Source organism: Rousettus aegyptiacus, unplaced genomic scaffold (genome assembly GCF_014176215.1).
Source record: "Rousettus aegyptiacus isolate mRouAeg1 unplaced genomic scaffold, mRouAeg1.p scaffold_m13_p_2, whole genome shotgun sequence".
NCBI classification, from domain to species: Eukaryota; Metazoa; Chordata; class Mammalia; order Chiroptera; family Pteropodidae; genus Rousettus; species Rousettus aegyptiacus.
In genome coordinates, this window is record NW_023416295.1 from 73,866,855 (window position 1) to 73,892,075 (window position 25,221).

The following is a 25,221-nucleotide window of genomic DNA, read 5'->3' on the forward strand; positions in this document are numbered from 1 at the left end:
ATAAGCAATTAAAAATAATGGGTAAATCCAATCCTAAAGTCATACCTCAAAATCTATTTTAATGTCAATAATTTGAATCTCAAAATGCTTTTTCTCAGAGAAGATATACATATATATACATGTGCATACTACATGTGTGTATATATACCAATAGACATTATGAATATATAAAAATATACATTATTTTTTCACAACATTCTTTAAGTACAAGAAGTTCTGACTTTATTATAAAAGTTAATATCAGTTGAAATAGTTAACCTTTTTATTCCACCTCCGTATGTCTGTATTGAGCATTTTGCTATGCTTTAATTCTAAATATGCAATCATTGATTAGAAATCTGTACCTAACTACCTCAAAAACCTCAAATTAAGCATGTCTGGAACTAACTGCATCACATCCGACCCCCAGAGTGTTCTCTGTCCATTAATGGTGTTAGCTTCTCACTGGCCATCCAGGCTTGAAAGATGATTCTTCCTTAGCCCTCTCTTTCTTAAGTTCCAATCCATCAAGACATCCTGTAAATTCTCTCTGAAATGATTCCTAAGGCTATAAGCAGTTGTACTTGACAACTCACTATTCCCTTCTTCCACAAGTGGCTATGAGCCTTGACCCCTGCCCAAATGGCATTTTTCTGTTTTCTATTTTTTTTCTTTTTTAAATCTTCTTACAGACTCAGTTCAGTTGTCACTTCTTCTATGAGACAGTCACTAACTTTATTAACTAGAATTAAATTAACTGTTCCCCCCTCAGTGCTTCTGAAAGTCCATCTATATAAAAAAAAAATACACAATAACTAGAATTCAATGAATTAGGTGCTGTGTGCGCCTTCGGGTAAGGATTACATCATATTCTCTTCTGAGTGTACTGCTCCTGGCACAGTGCTCAGTATATTCAGTGACCGCTAAAGCTTTCAGCTGGGACTAGGGGCTTCTATTCCCTTGTGTACGAGACCATTAGAGACAGATAGTAGCTAAGACTAAAGACGAGCTCTCTTAGGTTTTAGTCCTAGATTCATGACTTACTAGCTGTGAAACTAAGAATGCTACTAGGCACACTCAAGCCCAGGGCTATCTATGCTAGCATTTCCTAAACTATGTCCCATGTATTTCCTGTGATCACTCACTGGGGATTCTATGACTAAACACATTTAGCAAATGTAACATATCTGTCTTGTCACCTGGAGATTTACACTTTACATTAAAAGTTTTGGAAATAAAAAATATAAAAAATAAAAATTTAGTTCAGTTCAATCCTCTCTCTGAAAATCATTTGATGAACACAAAAATTTACACAATTATCTCTACCCTTAGAACACTAGATAAGTTCTTGGTAAATACGTAGAATATAATTGAAAAGATGGCCTATAATGATAACTAAATTTGACAGCAGTTTTATATGGAAAATAAACTTTATAGATAAGCTCTTGTAGAATGCTATTTTCATTAGCCCAAAGGAACCACACTTTCTAATTTTAGAGGCATAGTCCTAAGAAGCCTTAGATATGTGAAAGAGCTAATAAAATCTACTACTTTACTTATGTGATCTGATTTTTAATATCTTCTCTAACTCAAAGTATTCTGAAACACTGTTTATATTTAGAGGGCTTTAGGGTTGTCAAACTACAACTCATGGGCCAAATCCAGTCCATGTCTGTATGATGTTTTCTTAGATCCCAGATATACTCATTTGTTTGTTTACGGCTGCCTTTACCAATCAAGGGCAGAGTTGAGTAGTCCTGACAGAGATCATGTGGCCTAAAACCTACCTGGTAAAAAACCTACCTGGTCCTTTACAGATGAAACTTGCTGACCGTGATTCTAGGATAATTTTTTATTTAAATTTATACAGCATCTTTTTAAAAGTAACCTTACAGAATTTGTTATCCATAGTAATTCAATCTGGAAAATAACTAGTTAGTAACCTTATCTAATTTCAGAACAAAACCTTAAAGCTTTCATAGATATACAACTAAAACACTGAAAAACTGGTATTCCTGAATGAGTTGCACAAATCGTGGTATGAAGACATTCTTCGTGTTTTGAGAAGTAATTAAGACTTGCATGCATACTATTTTCAAGAGAAGCTTTTCTCAAAATTCAGACTTGATTTTCACAGCTTTACAAAGTTGTATCTACAAAAATCTAGTTATTTCCCATTGTCCTTCACATAGTTAAAATTTTAATCTTGTTAATTTTTTAATGTACTTCAATTTAGCCTCTTCTGAACTCTAATGAAAATCTCTATTTGAATTATAATTAATTGGAAAATTCTTGAGAATTGCAATTTAGCTTAATCAAAAGTGAAAATTCTCATCTTTTCTCATGAAAGATAGAACTTCAGAGTAATTGCTCAGTATGTAGAACACTCTACATGTAAATTTAATAAAATAATCTAATACAGTTACTGTTTCTTTTTTATTGAATTGCAGAATTTGATGAGACCTCTGTAAAGGTTTTGTGTTGATATTTTAAGTTAGCATAATGTATTGTAAATCAAAATGAGTTTCTAAAGTCTCTAGAATATGAGCACAGTTTTTATAAATATTAAAATGATAACTATGATTTTAAATCATAATTATCATCTTAAACTTGATGATGAAAGACTATCCTAAATATTTCTTTATAGAATCATTAATGCTAGTTTAAGATCCTACTCTTATCTCAAATATCAAAGAGTGTTCCAAAAATACTTTAAAAGTGATAAGTCTAAGACCTTAACATTGAATGAATATCTAAATAGATATGAACAAAGAATCCAATATGATTGTTATAAATACACACGAAGAGTAGATGACATCACTCAAGCACACTGAGAGCTCTGGGTTTTCTGAATTTCTTCCTTAGAATCTCTGAAAAAGAATACCCTATTCTAGAGAGACTTATGCTTGAAAGGAGTTATAAAGAGCTAAGAGAAAAAATAAGTAGAAATAAAAGTCCTTAGAATGATTTATTAACATTAGCAATATAGCTATCATTACCGAGGATTAATATAGCCATAGATTGTGGTACATGATTTTTGTGTATTATTTTTTCATATGCTAATTTCATAATGTAGATATTATTATCACCATTTGTCATGAGGGTGTTGAGATTCTGAGAGTTTAATCCTGAAGAAGATCAATAATAAATAAAAGCCTATAAATTTTAAGACATGTTTATTGGACCTACAATGCCTTGTCCCCTTTTACTGTGCCCCAAGACACTAATGGAAAGGCTCACTATTTAGCTAAAAAGATGGACCAAAAAGTACAATAAACTATTATAAAATCTTTCTGTCACCTAAGGTACCTGTGTTATTGTCCAGAGTTATGGACTACAGAAAGCTTACAGGGGTGAACAACGGAACACTTCTTGGGAGATATCTGGCATTCCTATACATCCTGTCAAATTCAGTTGACTGTGAGGTCTGTATCTTGGGAGGTGGGAGAAGGACGGTCCCACTAGTAAATCTAAAAAAAAAGTAGAGAAAAGGCAGACCCAAGGGCATAGGCTTTGACTACTAAAACCTGAAGCCATTTCAGTTTATTCCTTCAGGTCTAATGATTTAAATAAGACTTGGAATAGAAAAATATTCAAGGACAAAGGCTGATAAATGGCACACAAAAGAAGTTTTAGGAAAAGCTTAAAGTTCTCAAGAAACAGGATATTAAGGAGACATTTTAGAGTGGTATTTACAGAGGGGAATTATAAGTGGCATGGAAAAAATTCATACTAATACATTGAACTTAAACTTCAGTGGGAAGGGTTTTGGTTAGGAGTGAAAATAGCTTTCTGAAAGTGAAGAGCAATAAAAGCTGCAATGTCTGGGCAAAAGAGGTTATGTAGTATTCCTTCAAAAAATCTGTGGAGTTGTTTTATAATGGATTTATTATGGCTAAGTAAGAAATCTAAGAGGACAATGTAATTTCATTTCTTTTCTGTCCGCCCTTTCCCCTCTTCCTGAGGTTGTACACTCATCCTTTTACTTTTAGAGTGGCTGTTTTCCAAGTGTGCTCTGCGGACACCTGTAAGTCCTTGAGACACATCCAGAGGGTCTATAGGCCAAAACTATTTTCATAATAATAATACAGATGTTCCTGGCTTTTTAAAAAACTCATGACCTTTGTGATGATAATGCAAAAGCAATGGTGAATAAAACTGCTGGTGCCTAAAATGAATCATGGAGTGGCACCTCATTGTACTAGTAGTCATTGCATTTTCACCACTATGCACTTGATTACACCTCTTTACATTATTACATTGCTAATTTTGAAAAGCACATACAACACTTCTGCTTGCTGAAGTTTGACGTTTCTCTCAAGGAAAGGCACTTATGTGATTGAGCTGCAGGCTGAACCAGCTCCTTTGATTATAGAACGACGCTTTGATTTAAGAGAACGTTTTGCATACAAACTATTGTTATACAGACTTGAATATTTAGAAGATAATTTCTCAAAAAATCAAGTGAGCTTGTCTCTTAAAACAAGTAAAACATCTAATAATATTAGTTTGCGATGATAAAGTTCAAGTTGTCAAGCAAAACTTAAAATTTTAAAAACTTGAATTTGCCACCATAAGCTTGGGAGGTTCCCAGTGCTTGAAGATTTTTCAGATAAGATCAGTAGTGATATTAATATGAATTTTTGATACTCTGTAGTGGCATATGTCAACAATTTGGCATAAATCAATCAATAAATATTTCCAAATGAGCTATACATGAAGTTACAAAATAATGCATGGATGAAAGACGTATTCAAAGCGCTAGGCAGCCCAGTGGATTTTAATGTAAGTATGAAAAGTGGATTATGATTTCAGATTCCACACTGCAACTAACTTTGAAAAACTACCACTTGTCAGGTCTGGTATAATCTCAAAGACTATCCAAGGTTATGCAAAAAGATCTACTAATCCACTCCTATTTTTTCTACCATGTATTTGTATAAGGCTGGAATTTCTTCACATACTTTCCTAAAACAACTCACTGCAAAGGATTGAAGGCAGAAGCAAGTATGAGTTTTCAACTATTTTCTATGATGCCAGATGTCAAAGAAATTTGAAAAAAATGTAAAATGATACCACTTTTTAAAGCTTTTTTTTTTTTAATTTCTCCATTTAAATTTTGAGTACAGTAATTATAGATAAATATAACCCCATAAAAAAAAAAAGCTCTTTGGGATCTTCATTAATTTTTAAGAGAGTAAAGGACCCTGAAAACTAGAAAATTTGATCACTATTTTAAGGGCACTTTCCTAAAATGCTTTTAGATGAAACACTCCTATACTCTTTCCTATTTCAACTGAACTAATTTAATAAATGCTCCACAAATCTCACACTCTGGAATTAAAACAAGCAATTGATATCCATGGACACCTACTGTGTACCATAAACAAGGCACTACAATATAGACAGAAGGAATGAGACTAAACCAAGGGCTTCATATTTACTTAAACACCTGCAGATTCTAGGTATGTGACATAAGTAAAATAATCTTTACTAAAATTTAAGCCCTTTCTATTTTCATGAAATTCTTCACACTATTTTTCTATAATTTATGTTATCATCTTTGATAGACTTGAATTCCAAGAATAATGCTCTAATCTTAAAGCTACCATATGAAAGAGATAGCACACATCTCAATATAAATGATCACTGAGAGTACTGACTTCTGGCTTTCACCCACTCCACCTGCACCCCCAGCAGAGGGGAACCGTATGTCATTCTCCAGCTGCACCTCCTCCCTGTGTACGAAGAACCTGTCAATTCAAGGGGATGTGCCCACGGCAGTGTGCTCTCTGACTCCTAGAGTCTATTTAACCACATTTTATAAATGCAGGACCCTATATTTCAGAACTGCTTCCATGACTCATGTGAACCTCTTCCCTAGATCTGTTCTTCTGAGAGACAGCACTTCCCCACCCCGTGTGAGAACTCTAGGTCTGAAAAGTGGGAATGTGGTGTCTGCCTGCAGTGGATAGAGCTTGAATGAGTAGAACTGGGTACCTGGCACAGGGTAGGGGCTGAAGAACAGGAGCACAAAGCACAGGCTGGAGACTGGCTCTCCCTGTGGCACCACATTCTCTTATATAATAGCTTGTTGCCTCAATATACTTAATTATGGAAACATTTGGAATGTAGATATTTATTTGTAGTCTCACTCTAACTTGCAAATATTAAGGGATGAGCCTGGCTATTGATGCTTGAGATAGGTATAGGAGAGGACTGTGGAGAGAGAGAAGGAAGATGGCCATCATACCAGTATTCTCAAAGTCTGAATCACTCCAGACATTCTGATATTAGAATCCAAATTTTAATGCAAAAAAATTCCATTGTTACAATCTTGACAACTAATTAAAAATAAATTATCACCTGGTAGCAAACACTGAACCGACCAAACAATGCACTCTGAAGTCTAGCGCTTGCCAACAGGTTATAATATCTGGGCTTGAAAACAGTTTGCAATACGGTGGCATTTCCAAGGACTTTCTCCCAGAATCCTCACTAGCATCATGATTAATAACGATGTTAATAATGATAGCTATTACTTATGGAATGCCTGACATACACCAGACATTATATTAGGACCATTGAACACATTATCTCAATAGCATTCATGCTTTCGAATGTTTTTTTTTTTCTTTTTTTCCCCATCTATGGGAAAGCTTTGGAGCTCAATCATCAATTTTCACTGAGCCAGTCCTCTTTATATTAATTCTTATCAAGAAATCTGTTTATGCTTTGCATGATTTGACTGTAGTAAGTATAAAATATAGGCATATAGATTAGAACAATTTACCTGGTCTGTGGAGAAATTAAACCTTAGTACAAGATGTAATTAAGTGAGTTATTCTGCTTCCCACATTGATTCTAGGGCTGTAATTCCATAACAGATTTTGGGCAAGTGAAACTTGAACCTTTCTGAGTAACATAAGCATTGGGCATGAAACTCTTCTGCTTCCATGCCAATAAAGTGTCATCCCTTGATTATGACTCCTCTTATAGCCTTTCCATAACTCCTTCAAATAGTATTCTAGATGGGCTATAAAGTAGTTAATAAGAATAAATTAAAAATTGTACTTGGCACTAAAATGCGAATTAATTATATATTTTCTCCCAAATCTAACCATTTAAACATCTGGGTGTGTATGTGTGTGTATTAGTGCTTCATTCAGTCTAATGGCAATAATTTTAGCAAGTTGTTAAAACTACTTCTCATTTCCTTATAGGAATCTAAGGGATGTGGCTAATATGTCAGCATTGAAGCATCTCTTATAAACTCATTAGAGAAAAAACAGTCCTCTTTGGTTCATCATAAAGTAAAATAGAACAGAACATTATCGTCTGTCCATTGCCAACTAGACAATGAAACCACTGGCCTTACTGTGAAAAAAGTTTAAAGTTTTCAAGAATCAAAAGTATTAAATACAGATAATTGATCTTTCCACTGCTATGTTTTATACTTCTGAATATAAATTTTTACCAGCTGTGAGATTCTTTTGTAACATCTGCTAGATTAGAAAAGATGCATAGCGACTGTACTTAAGCACAGAAATACTTTTTCTTTGATGATTAAGGCCAAAAGAATTATGGGTAATTCATGACTTACAAATGATATAAATTATATAAAGACTGAAAATGGTCATAACTTACTTTTAATTAAGTAATAAGCCAAAACATATTTTTCAGTAGTTTTGAATAATGTGCATTTCAAATAACAGGCCATAATTCATGCAAAGAGGATCATATATTGAGTTCAATATGTTCATATTTCATTTTTACATTCTAAAGCACTTTCTATTCACTTTCTCTTAGTTCTTTGCCATCCCTATTTAGCATTAAATAACTAACTTGGCCAACTGTTTCCCCACAATTATTCTGTATTTTGCTTAGTTATCTTTCTGGTTTCATTTTCTAGACATAGAGGACTTTGGTTCTAATGCTTACAACTCTAAGGGGGAGGGAGACAGAATCCAGAGAAGTTTACGTAGGTTTATATTCAGGTCAGCAAATGTTCCATTTTTACAGATTCTTTTCCCTGAAATTTACAGATTTTATCATTTGTTTCAGCTTCATACAGGCCTGGCTCCAGTTACTACATATAGAAAAATCACCAATTTTTTTTTAACGAGTGAACAAATATACAGTTAGCAATCAGTTTTCAAAAAGCCATAATCTTTTTTACCAAAAAGAGCAAAATGAACCACAGTGATACGGCAAAATGACTGAATCAAACTTACCCCTCTTACTCTAGTTACTAGGGCTGAAATGTGCTGATTTAGTTTCTAGCTCTTAATTATAAATGAAAGCACCATAAAGAAGCCATAAGGGCAGTAAATGTAAGGCTAAAAATAGAATCTGAACATAAAATATCTAAATACACATGATCACTATAACAAAAATACCATAGATTGAGTGGCACATAAAGAACAGAAATTTATTTCTCACAGTTGTAGCAGCTGATAAATCCAAGGTGTGTGTTGGTGAAAGCTCACTTTCTGGTTCATAGATTGCCATCCTTTCCCTGTTCCCTTACTTGGAGGAAGGGTCTAGGCAGCTCTCTGAGGTCTCTTTTACAGGAGCACTAATAACATTCATGAGGGCTCCATCCTCATGTCCTAATCTTCTAATCATATCCCCAAAAGCCCCACCTTCAAATATCATCATATTAGGAATTAGGGTTGAACATGTAAATTTTTGGTGGATACAAACATTCAGTCTGCAGCCATTCTTTAACTTTGGCTATTCTGTAAAGACAGCATTTACTCAAAGCAAAATAAATAAATAAATAAAAGTAACACTTTCACCATGTCAGAAGTTCTACTCATACATAAGAATCCATTTGCCTCTGAAACATTTTTTTTTTTAAGTTGTTAGGAGGGCACATAGATGTTCAGTAGACATGAATGATGGTGACCGATCAGCCCTTGGACAAATTGCGGTGGAAATAGAAGACAGGGTATCTACTTTCTAGTAGCCTCAAGTCTCAGGATGAACCAGGATAAACAATTGCATGGATATGTACATATTAAGCCAAACATTAAGTTGATGTCTTAATACTTTGCATTTTCTAAGATTTCATCTTCACCTATTCTGAATGTATCATCCCTCAAAGGCTTTAAAAAAATTTTTAAAGCAACTACATATCTAAATTTAAATATATAAATCTCTTTAAATGCATAATTTTCACTGAAATTTCTTTCCCATAAATATGGGTATTTCACTTTTATAAAAAATGATATTTAGCTCTACTTATCCCCGCCACTTATTATTGTTACTCACATTACTAAATGGTGTCACAATGTTGAAGAGTCTATAGAAGGTTTACTTGAAATGAAACATTTTGGAGGAGTCCAAAGGAGATGTTAAACTTGGCTTCCTTCATTAATGTTGTAATGAACTCTCACCAATACATGTATAATAATTCCACTGTGCCTTTAAATTATTGGTGAGTACCAGGAGAAAGGGATGCATGTGCTACATACAGCAGGGAAAACAGGAGACACACAGGATGTCTGAATATACAGCTTATCTGATTTGAAGTCTGCTTATTTATCATATGGAATGAGGCAGTGGAAGGCTGGTCACATCAAATAACTTGCAAAATGGAATAACGCCCTCCCAGAGAAAAAGCAGTGTCATGGAAGAGCTCTAGTCAGGGCAAGTCATATCCTCATAAGGAAAGTAATTAGGTTCTTTCTTAACACAAAAGAGACTTTCTGATATTGGATTAAAAACATTACTTAATTTTTCTTTCTCAATATAAGGCTCAAAATATTCCTTAAAACTAATGATGCTCTTATCAAATTAAATGTCAAAAGAGAGGAAAATTAAGAGCATATAATAAATGTTTTAGTTCACACCTCAACATGTGTTCCACCCCAGGTGATTAGTCTACAAAAGAGCTCCCCAACTGGTATACGCTAGCAATTCAAAGTGTAATCTGCAAACCAGCGGCGTTAGTGCCATCATCTGGGAAGTTGTTAATATTTCAGTCTCTATCTCCATTCCCTCAAATTTACTCAATCAGAGTCTGCATTTTGGCAAGATCTGTCACATGATTCCTATGTACATTAAAGTTTGAGAAGCACTGCCCTACCACACCAGTGTCTCATAAGTGAATTTTAGGTGTGCCTAAGACACTGATGTTACCATCCCACAGAGCCCAAGGTCTTGAACCATTCACTCCTGCCATAAGCAGCTTGGAACACACATACCAATTTGCCAGACAAATGTAGATTTCTGTATGTGTCATGAATTATAAAATAGTTTGAGAAGTACTTGTTTGAGCTAATCAAGTTCATTCCATGACTCCTTCCAGAGATTAGTTTAGGAAGGAACAAAAAGTCAAACTTCAGCCCATGAGGTGAAGTCTTTTAGGGGAGTAGGGAGGCTTTTGGAAATTTTGTTGTTTGAGATTCCCAAAAAAGAGACACTCTTTTATTCTTCTGATCATTGCTGATCAAGAGGCTACTGCTGAAACTGCTGATGACAGTCATCTTGCTAACATCCTGAGGATGAAGCCAATGCTGAGGATGACAAAACAGACTAAAAGAAGCTACATCATTGATGACACAGCTGAGCCACAGAACGAATCAATCCTGGAGCCTTCGTTATCACTGAGTTTGTTATACAAGCTAATGTATTTACTTATTGTTTCAGCCAATTTGGGTTGACATTCCTGTTAGTTGTAAATCATCCTAGTGTAGAAGAGTAATGGGTAATTTTGCTGAGTCCAAACTGGTTTTGAGTATTTTTAAAGACTGTAATACAGTTCTGATGCTATGAGTATCTAAAGCATTATCGTCTATACTTTCAACCTATCCAACCACTCACTCGAGTTTCCAGGAATGCAAGTTCCCAGTGGAAACCCCTTGAGCAGTGGCCGAAATGAGCTTCATCAATATCTCCTGGCACATCATTATTCTCAATAAGTGCTTGCTGAAAGATGGAAGAATGAATGAATAACAACACAGGTGCATAGAATTGAAGTTGCCTTCCAAAACGTTTATGGTTACCTTGAAATCCACTTTATTTTTAAATCTTCTCTATTTGAAAACTATCCGAGCTCATTACTAAATTACTGTTGCTGAGAGTCCCTATTCACATCACACTTTCATAATTTTACCTGCCACTTTACATTACATCAGGAGATTAGTCCCAATGTCCTTATTATATAGCATGAGGATATACATGTGATATTTGCTGAATAATGCAAAATAAAATACATTTCCTATAATATCATACCGCTCCAAACCATGGTCTACTGGATACCTTATATTTTATTTTTCTACATTATTCAGGGTTATTTACGCAACCCACATTAAGTCTCCTCAGGCCCAAGGAAAAGACAGTTATTGGAGGCCACATGTTCACTTAACTCATCTCCCAGAAAAGGTCACTTGCATGTGGTTAAGGTCTTTAATAGTGCGGGAAGAGTCATTGTCAGAAGGAAATATTGCAGGATGCGGTCATAGTGCCCTTATCGATTTTCTTAAGAGAATAATGAACACGTAGTACATATCTGTGTTACTGATGCTTCTTACTGCACTCATGTTCATTTAAATAGGTGTTCAAAGAAGAAAGGAACAAAAATGGACCAAGAGGTAGGGTCCTTGTTCTAGTCAGTAATTAGGTGTCAAATCACCTTCCTGAGCCCCAGTTACCTCATTTATAAGATGATGAGGCATTAGACAGCAGACCTCAGCCCAAGTTGCACAGTAGATGATCTTCAACTATTTTTTTTTTTTTAAATCAGTTGGCTCTGGCCAGCAAAAAAAATCTGATTTAGTTGATTTAAGTGGGGGATCAGGGAAGTAAAGTTTCTGGAGTAAATCTAATGTGCAGCCATGATTGGGAAAGAACAGATTGATACTCTTGTTTTTCCTAACTTAAATTATTATTCTAGTATGTGGATGTCCTGGAACTTCTTAGTTATATTCAGTCAGATACTCTTTTTCATGGGTAGAGAATGCTACCTAAGAGTCTCCCTTCCCAGTCCTACTCTGCTCTGCCTCCTTTTTATACTTACTGCAGGTAAGCAAAACTGTACTTGATATCAGGAGAAAAAAAAAAAAGACAATATGCTGCATGGTACCTAAAGGGGAAAAGGCAAATATATGTAGGGTTATTCTGAAGCCCTTCGAAGGTCATATTTCTACCTTGTGAAATAGATCATTGTTTGGTCTCTGTACCCAGATTTACTCTTTCCCACTGTCTTGGTCCAGAATCCTCAGAGGCCAGGGAATCAGTTTCAGGGGAAACCAGATGAGACTGTATTTCCAGATAATTATAAATGTATTTTACCTCAAAGGCAAACTATTCAAAATACTCCTCCAACCCACCATTGGGCTGTAATATATTTTTATTAGAAAAAAAGCAGACTTCTGGTTATAACATGGACAGCATGCACAACATACTACTTACAGTCTACATAACCAATTGAGCAACTTCAATGCCTCTAGGCACTTTAAGTCACATGGGGATACCAGTGGCAACCTTTCATTGTGTTCTGGCCATATTTTAACTGCCAGTACCTTCATCTCTGTGCCTATGAGCTTTTTCAAAAACAGAGGAAATCTGACTATGCTTAGCCCAAAGAGCACAGACTTAATATTCCCCTCAACCAGAAACTTTTAGAAATGTCCCTATGAATATGCAAGCTTCCTGGCCTTTTAAATCTTGGGCATGTATTTTGCATAGAGTTCCTCACAAACTTAAGTTTTGGAGGCCACTCTGAGACACATCTCATTGGTTTCTTCCCTTCCCTGTAGCATCTCTTATTCACTTTCCTAATGGTGCTCCCCGAAGTTGATATACAAAATTCTTGCTCTTGGATTCTGCTTCTAGAAGAATCCAATCTAAGATAACACCATTATCAGCTTTCCAGGTAGTCATTGGGAACTGTGTGTTATATGTTTCAGGGGTGGCATGGAGAAATAATCAAAAATTAAAACCAAAAATAAATGAGAAAACAAATAAATTATATACTATCTGTATTTCCTATCACAGAGTAGGAAAAGGAGAACCAGGGAAAGGTAAATGGGAGGAGTGGGAGTGGCAAAATATAGTATTAAGTAGGTGATCATACAGGACCCATTTAGAAGTTACAAATATAAAAATACATGAGTACAGTATCAAATGTCTTTTTAAGGGAGCAAAATATAAATTTTTGGACCAATAATAATTTTAATACAGTTGTGTTCCTTTGGTCCAGAAAGAAAGAAAGAAAGAAAGAAAGAAAGAAAGAAAGAAAGAAAGAAAGAAAGAAAGGAAGGAAGGAAGGAAGGAAGAAATGAAGGAAGAAGAAGGAAGAGGAAGAACGAAGGAGAAAGGAGGACGGAAGAAGGAGAATGCCTAGGGAAAACATGGACGATTACATCCGTCCAGCCCTGAAAGCCCTTGCCCTCCTTCCCTCCTTCCCTCCCCTGTCCCTCCTTCCTCCTCCCTCCGTCCTCCCTACCTCCCTCCCATCCCTCCCTCACTCCCCCAAGAAAGAAAGAAAGAAAGAAAGCAAGAAAGCGAGCGAGCAACAGCAATTTTACTTTCACTGGCCCCCCATTTAAGAGAAAGTACATTGGCAGGTCAGCTCAATTGTAACTTCTTTCCTAATACTGCTACTCAAATTAATTTGCCTTCAAGTCTAAAGGTGACAAGATTATTATCTATTTGAGTAGAGAATGGACAACCCTCTGCTCTTTGGGAATATTCTTTAAAAGCAAACTTTACAACTTGTTCCATACTTGCTTTCAGCACAGGTGATAAGCACAGTGTCCCTTACCTTGTCATCTAGGAGAAAGAGATTTTTCTTCAGGGAAGAAAGCAACAACTTTAATCTGCTTTGGGCAGTCTATATATAAATGACAGCAGAGCATGATTTTAATTCAATGCCAAGGAAATTTGATGAGTGGCTTCCGGACAAAGGGCAATAGAGTAAATCCAAATATTCAATTTTATTAAAGTATGTTTGGTGACTTGTAACTTGAAAAGCAGTTTCTGTTAAGAGACACTGAATTAGACATCAATCAACTGATTGACATGATCAGCCAGAATATGAAATTATCATTCTTTATGAGAAAGCCCATATGAGGACTCACGAGGAAATAGAAAGATGAAAATGGCCCTTCTTCCTGGTTCAGCAGCAGCTTCCCTGGCCTGAGCTCAGAGAAAGGTGGTGGGGGGCCAGATCATGAAATGTCTTATAAACTACATGATGTAGTTTGAACTTTATCTTGAAGGAAGATCTTGAATATGAGAATACTGGTGATTTAGAAAGTTCAGGCTGCTGTGTGAGGAGGGGAGTATGTGTGTATTGCCAGGGGATGAATAGAGACAGAGGATACAATAGTTACAATGGTTATTTAGGAGAGAGGTGAGCAGACAGACTCCAGCAGGAAGGTAGTTCTGATATTTTTTTTTTCTCTTTGGGAAGAGGGAGATGGCTTGGAAATAGATAGCAGTCACTGCTATGTGGTAATCAGATAAGTTCTGAGATAAACTTTTAATCCATCCATACGGCTTTCACACTTCTTTTCATTGTGTCAGACAGATATTTCAACTAATTATCTAGAATTATAAACTATCTGTAATTAGGAAGATCTGTGATAATTTACAAGTTAAAATTAAATGCCAATTACCTACTAAAATTGAATACATGCCTATTTTATGAGCTAGAAAGTCTCCTAGGTGGATACCCAACAGCAATGCCCACATCTGAGCACCAAAAGACACGTACAAGAATGGTCATGGCAGTGTTACCTGTAATAGCCCCAAACTGGAAACAATCCAAATGTCTATCCATCAACAATAAAAATGGAAAAAATGTGATATATACAATAAAATAATGGGATATACATAAGGACATAACATAAAGCAATGAAGATGAACAACATATTGCTACACATCAGGACATGGATAAATCTCACAAACAATGCTGCAGAGTAAAAAGGCAGACAGACACAAAAGAATACACAGTACAGAATCCATTTATGTAGAGGTTTTTAGATTCTAATACTAACGTATAGTGCTAGAAGTCTGGAAAGTACTTCTGTTTAGTGAGAGGAAGTGGTAGTGAAGGAGGCAGAGTATGAAGGAGACATCTAAGGTATTAATAATGTACAGTCTGCCCTTGGTACTCATGAGTTCCACATTCACAGATTCACCAACCATGGATCAAAAATATTTGGAAACAAAATGTTACCTTGTTGCTGATGTGTTCTATGTAATTAGCCCTAGGATGGCAGCATCTGAACAGGTTCAAACTATATTTTGTCATTAGTCATATAACAATACAGTATAACTACTTACACAGCATTTACATTAGGTATAAGGTATTATAAGTAATCTAGAAATGAGTTAAAGTATATGGAAGGATGTGTGTAGGTTATATGCAAATACTACACAATTTTATATAAGTGATTTGAGCATCCGTGGATTTTGGTATCCAAGGAAGGTCCTGGGAGCAATCCCCTCCCATGGATACTGAGGAATGACTATTATTCCTTGATGTGGGTGGTAATTAGATGGGAAGGTTCACTTTGTGAAAATTCATAGAGCTCTGCTCATAATCATTTGTGCGTCTTTGGTTACACTCCTTAATAAAAACTTTTATATAAATATCTAAAGAATCACAAATTCATAGGAAATTAGTTATAAATATGTAAAAAGTTATATTCCTTTGCCACTAGAAAAAACTACAATGCTAAATAAGGTGTTCAGAAATAAAATAAAACAGACTTCCCATAAAGCAGTGACAGTAGCTTTTACTATGCCTCTAAGCTGAGTTATATTCAACTAAATTGTTTGACTTTAAATGTTTCAGTAGTTAAATGTAAAAAGAGAAGCAATCTGCATAACTTAGTTCTAAAAGTTAATATGGTATAGGTGAAAGCAAACTGAACTGGAAACAGAAATAGTATTAGAGACCAAAGAAAATTAATCCTACTTAACATTCATCAAGCACTTACTATATGCAGAACAAGATAGGAAATTTATTTCCATTTTATATTAATACAATAATTTTATGAGGCAGTTGCCACTGTTATTCCTATTTGACAGATTACAAAACTGAGACTCAGAAAAGTTAAATACTTTTCTAATGTTCCCACAGCTAATAGATGGCAGGGCAGCATTTAACCTCAAAACTGATTGACTCTTAACCCCTTATATTTATCAGTAGGTCAAGTTGGGCAAGTAATTAATTATACTTCTCTAAGCTTAAGTCTACTCTTCTGTAAAATGAGCGTGTCTTCCCAGATTTGCTCTGAGTGGAGAACAGTGGTTATGTTCATTGTTTAGATTAGGAAGGGATGGCTAAATCAACTGCAGAGAAAATCTTTTCCAGAGCTGAACTCAGCAGAAATGGTAGCCCAGCGGCAAGAATTTCAATTCTGGCAGTATTCACCAACTTGCCCGATCAGAAGAATCAGCAAAAGCAAACCTTTGTTTAGAAATACCCATTCCTGGATTCACTCTAACAGTACTGAGTATGTAGTTTTCAGAGCAGGGCCTGGAAAACTTTTTATATCGACTTTTCCTCCCTTCACAGTGATTTTGCTATTCTTATGATCAGTGAAGGTTTTAAAAAAATCTAGTCTGAATTTCAAAAGATTTAGATAAGCTTCTCAGAGAGACTATTTTTTATCTTGACTCAAGTCATGTAGGAAAAATAAATCATTATTCAACGAACGCTTTTCTGCAGAGATCTAGATCTAGGATCTTGTCAGAATGTAGGTAACTTGCTTTCTGGTCATTTAATCTCGAGATAAAGCTTGAAAACTCTAAAGGATACAAATTTGCAACTAGTAGATAACTTAGTCCTGGTGATTTAATGCAAGGCATAGTGATTATAGTCCATAATACTTTATTATAAACTTCAAAGTGGCTAAGAGAGTAGATTTTAATTGTTCCCACCATGAAAAGGAAATGATGATCATGTGACCTGAGAGAGGTGTTAGATAATGCCATGGTGATATTCACACTGCAATATGTGTATCAAATCAATAGACTCTACACCTTAAACTTATACAATGTTATATGTTAACAATATCTCAATAAAAAAACCTAGAGAATTAACATGCTATTTAGAATCTCACTTTTAAACAGGGCTTAAGCAAGTTATTTTTTTTAAGAAAAAATGCTATACTCCCATCAGTTTACAGTTTAATTTTCTAACAAGTAGGTTTAATGTAACAAAATGCTGTGGTTACATTTAAACCCATATTATTTTAATGTCCAAAGGAGGAAGGATGCTTCCATTCTGTATTTAAATCTTAAATGACAGGATGATTCAGGAAAGATATAAAAAGTAGGTTCTGCCAATATTTTTTTCTAGAAAAGTACTTGAGAATTTCCACTCAAAGTACTTGATTAAGAAGACAGTTTTTCAAAATTACAAACATAGATTATGTGATTTTCTGCTGAAGCCGATGTTATCTAATATACAATTTCAGGAGTTCAAGAGTTCAGGGCCTGTGGATGATATGAGATATAGGAGCACATTATAAAAGTTGCAAAGACAAATGTGACAAAATTTCCTTGCTTCACAATTTTACAGCTGTCCCCAGCCAATCCTGAGAACCCTGACTAGGGACGGCATTAGTGACATTTGCCAAGTCAGTTTCGTAGAAAACATTCTGGATGTGCATGGAACTATTGTGAATAACAACAAAAAGTGAGTTTAAATACATGCAGAGCAGCAATACCCAGTATTTAAAAGACACAGTAAAATGCAAAGCAGTGGATAACAGGTATAGGAAAATTTCTTCTCGTGAATGATTTTGGCAACTCTCAAGAAAAATGATCAAAATTTCAAAAGATTTTGACAAAGCCTGAGTGATATTACTTTGGAATGATCAAGAGCAGGGTATGTGTGGACTCAAATGGGGAGGGGCGGGGGGGGCGCGGGAGAGGAATCTCTTAAGAAGAAAAAACTATTTTTCTTGGAGATGCTGACAGAGCAAGAACAAAAACAGAAAAATTGCTTCTCCTTTGAGCTCTACACAACTCAATTAGTACAATGTCACAATTTGAGAGCTGAGCGTTTGAGTTGGCACACGGGCATAAAAGATACAAATGGAAGAATAAATGATACGAATGGAAGAACATTAGCCCTTAGGAGCCATTTCATGCTGTTTCTGAAATGGGTGTGGCGTCCCTGGGCTTTGGACTAATAATTACTATGTTGAGGAGAGGTAAAATGTTTTAGGAATATCTGCCTCTATTAAGTCTTCTCATGTAATCCTGAGAATGAATCACTCTACATCTCTTAATTCTATGGAATATCATATTTCATACTTAAAACAAGTCCTTACCAAATGCAACCACAACACCCCCACCCACCTACCTATGCAAGAACACTGAAATGAACTTAATCACGGAGAGCTTGGGCTGCCTGCCATATTCATGCTCAAAAATAAGACTTGCTCCATTACAGTCTGGGGCCCTTGCCAAAGTACTAAGTCCAAACTGAGCAGCACTGTGCCAGGAATGATTTGGACTAGGTTAGAATGAGGGGGAGTCTGGCTAGATGAAAAGAAGAGGCCAAAATTGGTTAAATCAAATTAAACCTCAAGTGTCACCATATTTTTCTGGCTAAACACACATTTGGATAGGATGACAGTTATCCTATTTCTGCATCCTAACATGATGCTAATAATTAATGAGGCAGTACTAAAAAAAACATAAGTTATCTCTCTATAAAAACCTTTTCTCAACCAAAAGCTTCCTTCTAGAAAAGAAATGTTCATGCTAAAATATATCTGTATTTGGGTGGTGGGGGGGAAGTATTCTTTAAAACATTATTACCCTGCTATGAAAAATAAAATGCATTATATTTATCATTTCCAAATTTAAGCTACTTCTCTTTGGGGAGAAGATACACCTTTAAAGTAACAACTGTTTCTAGAGAGCATACATATTTAATTGGTATCCTTTCATTCACCTGCAAATAATCAAAACTTTTTCAAAAATGTATTTAAATAGATAGCTTGCATTTTTAAAAAGTATAGGTGATGAATCGGTGTAAGATTTTTATTCAAAGACGCTGTGAACACAAGATTTGCAACATAAACAAAATATAATTTCCTGGAACTTTCTTTCCTTCAGTTGCATGAAGATTTCATAAAAGAAAATGTAAATCCAATGGCAGTTTAATGTCCCTATATCTTTCTATTAAGCAGAATTCCAAAAGACAAAAATATAGCAAGAATATATAATACAATTGCACTTAGATCTACCCAATGCATTACAGATTGTAAAATATCAAAGTATATTATGCATTTTATTATGCACAGCAGCATCAAGGGCATCAGCCAACTGATCTGATAATCCATTCAACTATTTAGAAGTTTTCCACTTAGATAAGAGCTTTGAATAAGCTTCATGCTTGAGCTATTTAGCATCACAAATATGCTTTGCAGAAAAGTTACTCAAGTATTGCTGTCATTTGGTATCTCTAGATAAAGAGCTAACATGTTGATAGATTTGGGTTTAAAAGGCAGGCTTTTTATCAGAGGTTATAAATATTGATTTCACTAACAGATTCAGAGTAGTCTATGAACTCATATACATTATATAATACCAGCCTTTCCATTTCTGTCACTGAGTTAGATTTCAGTGGAGATATAAACATCAGGAATTTTCAAGCAAGTCTGGAAAGACTCTGGGCAGCAATAATTTGGTTGTTCTTATTTCTTTCCTCTAGAAGAGTTTATGTTTTTGAGAATTCAAAAGAAAAAATCACAGTGTAAGAAACCAGAGTTCTACTATCTTTTGTCTTTCTATGGAACTAGCCACCCATTCATCCAGAGAAAAGCCTTCTTTTTCAAATAAAGCTTTTGGTGAATATAATTTGACAGTCCACAGACAGTGTACTAGGATCTAGAATGAGTTACAAAAGTAGGAAGACAGTCTTGCCCTCAAAAAAGACCTTATGTTCTAAAGAAAAGTGAAGGAGAATGGATAAGCATATGCAGGTATACTGACATTTACATAGACATAAACATAATAGGCAATACACATACGAGAAAGTTCAATATTTTTTACGAACAGTCTGTTAGGCTCAATTTGACATTGAATTTTCCTCGTGCACAGGTACTAAAGATATATACCTCTTTTACTGCTATAATTTGAGTACAATTTTTAAAGCTCTTACTTATGGTGAATGGATGATAGAGTATTAATCTGGTTCCAAATATAGGAAAATAAATCCAAACCTAAAAACCAATTGGAAAGAAGACAAATATCCTAAATCCAGTAGTAAAATTGAACTTTACGAAAGAGCCTCAAGTGGGTATACCTCTAACTAGACCATATTTCTAGCTTAGAGAAACAAATAGCAGTCTCTCCTAAAGAAGAATCACCATAAATAGTAGAAGCTTGGGGATATTTTCTAAATAATGAAAATTCCTGACAACTCAATTTATTTTCAAATGAATTAAAAGAATATGGATAACTTCAAAAAATTCTATATATAACACAACACACACACTAAGGATATTCTACTGTATATAAGAGCAAATACATAATGAAGTCACCACAGATACAATATATTTAAAGGTATGCATGTAATTGTTTTAGAAAAGGAATTGCTCTAAGGAGGATTTCTTTTAAATTTAGGATTTCTCACAATAGCATCATCCCTACCATTCACAGACTTACAAGTGAGAGGGAGGGCTTATTATTTATTGCTGTAATCAATTAACTAATGTTAAAATATAAAGTATGAACTGGGTTGAAGTTTTATTATTCAAATTTAATTAAGCCACATTCATACTAGATATCTGAAACCTCTTTATATCAGAATACAAGCCATACTAAATTCAATTTCTGATCATTAAATCTCAGAATTCATTTCTGAGCATCACGAGAAATGTCTTTGGAATGGTACAATTCCCTTCTTGAACTCAAAAGTAGAAACATCTGCAAACAGGACTACGCTCACTTAATTTTCATTTATGGAATTTATCAAAATTATTATTGAACTTTGGATTTTTAACCAGCACTACTTCTTATGGTTAAAATTTTATATGTAAATTTAATGTTTAGAACAAGTTTCCTTTAAGTTACAACAGACTTACATTTATCTCACTCATTCTCTCAAATTTGATAGACAAATGTCTGTACATTTGTCTTTGCAAACTGAGAATACAGTCTTCAAGTCTATGCTCAAAATCCTTTTATTCCTCTGATAATACCCTAGTTCATAAAATTAACATATTAAAATTAGTGTTTAATACCAATGTTATTAAGACTTAGCTTTCATTGATGCTTTTGAAGAAGATATGAGAAATATCATACATTATTTACAAATATAAATGCTTGTAGTTATTTTTTATTTTAAACTCCTAGAAAATCCCCTGGGGATGGTCAAATGGTCTTCATACAGAGTATTCATCTGAAAGTCTTCCTCCTGACCATAAAACCTATATCATGCCTTTCTTTGTAATGAAGTAAAGCTTACCATCTCAGATTATCTCTGCTCTGATTAGCATCCTATTTTCATTAATCACATCCCTTCATTAACCTTCATTAACCTGCCCTTCACCAAACCACTATATATGTGGATCTTTTTGGCAAACTTTATGCTGCTTTTACGATCCTCTGACTTGTTTTCCCTAAAGTTTTACATCTGCTTTAAGGGAAGAAACTATCATCATTACCATACAACCTTAAAATACAAGAATAACATTAACACTCTCCTTTGTCTTAGAATTTAAATAAATATTTTTCATTAGAATGTTTTCATTTTCAGTGAGTTATGTACCTTTTGTCAAAATTTAGTAGAAAACGGCTAGAGATCTTGATCGGATCTTGATCTTGAATTGACAAATAATATCTAAGTACAAGTAATATTAAACACACTATTCAAATTAATTAAGAACAGATGCATAAATTTACTTTAAACAACCTGCACAGAAAATCTAATCAAAATGGAGTTAAGAGTATATAAATAATATACTAGAATTAGAAATAGAAGCCTGGGTAGCTAGTCAATTAAAATAGTTTTATAGCATAAAGGCTCTACATACCCATAGAAGACACACTTCACCTCTGTAAGAATAGCATCTTGTTCTCCACCTATTCAATAACCACTATGCAATCATGGAAGAAATTTTAGTTCATTATATTTTTTAACTAAATCTTAGACTCTGTTATATGAGTAAAGTCAACTGAAATACTTGAATCAACTTTGACTGCTTAAAATAGCACCTGTATTAGACAGCTGTATGGAAGGGTATCCTTCAAGGTTTCATTTATGAAAACAGCTTTGACTTTTGGGGAAACAGGAATAAAGAGAGCTCAGAAGATACATGGAGAGCTGTAGAAACATTGGCAAGATGGAACAAAGAAAATTAGAATAAAAAGTTAGGTGAAGGAAAAATAGAAGACCATTTTTGGACCATATGGATGAGATAAGTGATTATATTTATGGCCATCAGGTAATCAACATTCTTCCAACATATTACATAAACATACATTGCTTTTGGAATAGCATGATTAATCAAATTATGCTTCATTCAAAATCAACTGGATTTAATTTTTGTAAAAATTATTATTACTAATAATATCAAATTAATCTCAATATTTCCTAGGAGTGGCCAAGGCTTCTATTACTAATTGTATTATATCAATTTCTGCCCTCTGAAGCCCTCTTTTGAACTTGTGATAACATTTTATAAACTTCTTATAACAAGATAATGACTTTGATTTCAATAAGAAATAATAAAGGGGATAATGTTTTAGCTTTTTATTTGCTGCTTCAAGTACTTTACCTGATTCTTGAGATCCAGTTTAGGACATGGGCGACCTCCATTATAAGGTTTTTCTTTTAGCCATTTGGATCGAATTCTCACTCCAATTCCACAAGATGAACTACAAGACCCCCAACTAGACCAATCGCTTAGCTTGCAATCAAATGGGCAGGGGATGGCACATTCTTCTTGAATATAACCTGAAAGAAAAAAATTCAAGAGAAGGGAAGAAAGTCTGACTTAAAAAGCACTGATCAAATTCATTTTCTGATCCACTATTACAGCTCAGGTTGCTCAATAATATTGCTGCAATAGCTTTGATAGTTTTCTACTCAAATAAACACATAAAAGTTTTAAGAGACAGATACATTTGTTTACTTCTGCGTTCCAAATTTCCACCATCTGTTTACTTTATAGGCAATCCTGGGATGGAAGGAGCAGGCAAGATGCACAGTTAGTCTTGCTTTCTGATAAGAAGAAACAAAGCCTATTCATGTCTAATGATGGTACCCTTTTCCCTCACTAGGCTTTGTGTCCTAACGTTCCTATAATTCCCATCTAGGAACAGAATGCATAATAGAACCTATTTTTCTTAGTGTCTGTGATCTGCAAGGCTTTCCCTAAGAAAGATCTTGATTCTCACTTCCAGGTAGTATGAATTGGAGGTGGGAGAAAGACAGAGAATACACCACAATTAGGAAGAACAGGACATTATTGAAAGAAAAAAGCAGAGGAATAGTGAAAGGTTATGTAAGGAGATATTAGATTGGAATCAAGAGATATAGGTTGAAATACAGATATAGATGCTCTAGCTTTATTTGGTATTGCTCTTGTCATCAGCCCAGTTTTTACTATAATTTTCTCTGAGTGACATCATTATTCAACTATTACCTCTACTGATCACTACTATATATGTATTTCCAATTCCCATCCCTCTACTGAGTTCTATGCTACCTACTCATCCACTCTAATTAGATGCCTAGTTACCCCAAGTTCAACATGTCTAAAACTGAGGCCATCAATTTTCTCCTAAAACATTCTAATTCTTTTGTATTCCTTATCTTAATTAATTGCAACAAATCTGACTCCTAAACTTACCTGTATAATGTCTTCCCCTTGAGTGTGGGTAGGACCTGTGAATACCATCAAAGGGCACTCCTATGATTAGGTTACGGGGTAAAGGGGAATGGAATTAACAGACATAATTAACATGCCAAATTAGCTGATTTTGAGTTTCCCAAAAGGGAGATTATCTTGAGTTGGCCTGACAATCAAGCGAGAATGCATTAAACAGTGACTGAGCCCTTTGAGTGTAGAAAGATTTTCCTGCTGGCCTTGAAGCAAATAGCGACGCTATGAAATACCTATAGAGTGGCCATAGAGCAGGGAACTGAGAACAGCTTCTAGGACCTGATGGCAGCCCCAAGCTGTCAATCATCAAGAAAACAGGAACTTCAGCCCTACAGGTAGGTGCATGGGGATGAATTCTGCTGATAATTCCAAGGGAGCTTGAAAGAGAAGCCTTCCCTAGTCAAGCCTCTGCTGAGACCTAGACTTAGCCCACACATTGACTGTAGCCCAGTGAGGCTCTTAGAAAATCTAGAGGAGTGTTGCCTGTACTCCTGGCCCATGGAAACTAAATTAACAAATGTTTGAGCTAAGTCTGCGGTAATTTGTTATGCAGCAACTGAAAAGATTATCCAAAATAAAAATCCTACAGTCATCTTAGACCTTCTGCCATCATTTACACATAAATAGATGTAATAAATTCTTTTTTAAAAAACATCACAAATATATCCCCTACTCTACAATTTTTTTTGTCAGTCCCTGGTTCAAGATGTTACTGTTTCTGTCCTGGAATATTGAAATATTCTCTTCACTAGCCCCCCTTTTTTCTAATCATTTTCTTAATATCAGTCTTGCTGAGGAAAAGTTACCCTTCTGAAAGTATATCAACTATAACTGAAAAATAAATTTAAAAAATAATCTAAAAAAGAAAGATAAAAAATATGTAATGGCTTAAGCTACTTTTCAAACCTTTTCTGATTTTCCATTGCCTTGAAAATAAAGTGTCAACTATTTTGTAAAAACTATAGATTCTTTACAGGTGGCTCTAAACAAGGGTTTTCAACTTGGCTGTAAAATATATTCCCATTGACCCAGATATACTACAGATTAACTTGACCAGAATCCCAGAAGATGAGATCTGGACATCAGTATTTTCCATAGATCCTCAGGAGATTCCAATATGCAATCAAGTCTGAGAAGCACATTCCTAATTTGTTTTCTTCCTGCCCTTTCCTCTAACATGAAATCTGTCCACACAGACTACTGTATCCCATAATATTTATGCCTTTCTCCATGCAAAAACTCCGCTCTTTAACACGTTTAGCCTTCCTGGTTCATTACTTCGACCACTCTCTTGCCAATATAATTGACCACTTGGCCCCATTGTTCTTCTTCCTTGCCAATCTGGACCTAGAGCAGTCAACTGTTT

At 34.8% G+C, this 25,221-nt stretch overlaps 1 protein-coding gene across 6 annotated transcripts in view; it reads right to left on the reverse strand.

Moving 5' to 3' along the window:
- The window catches only part of THSD7B (thrombospondin type 1 domain containing 7B), a 1,079,084-nt gene that overhangs the window by 171,562 nt on the left and 882,301 nt on the right, over window positions 1-25,221 (reverse strand). For all 6 annotated transcript variants that reach the window (XM_036237409.1, XM_016145417.2, XM_016145415.2 and 3 more), the window contains one exon: window positions 22,746-22,924. In XM_036237409.1, the coding sequence (XP_036093302.1) occupies window positions 22,746-22,924 (179 nt within the window). The remainder of the gene's footprint in view (window positions 1-22,745; window positions 22,925-25,221) is intronic.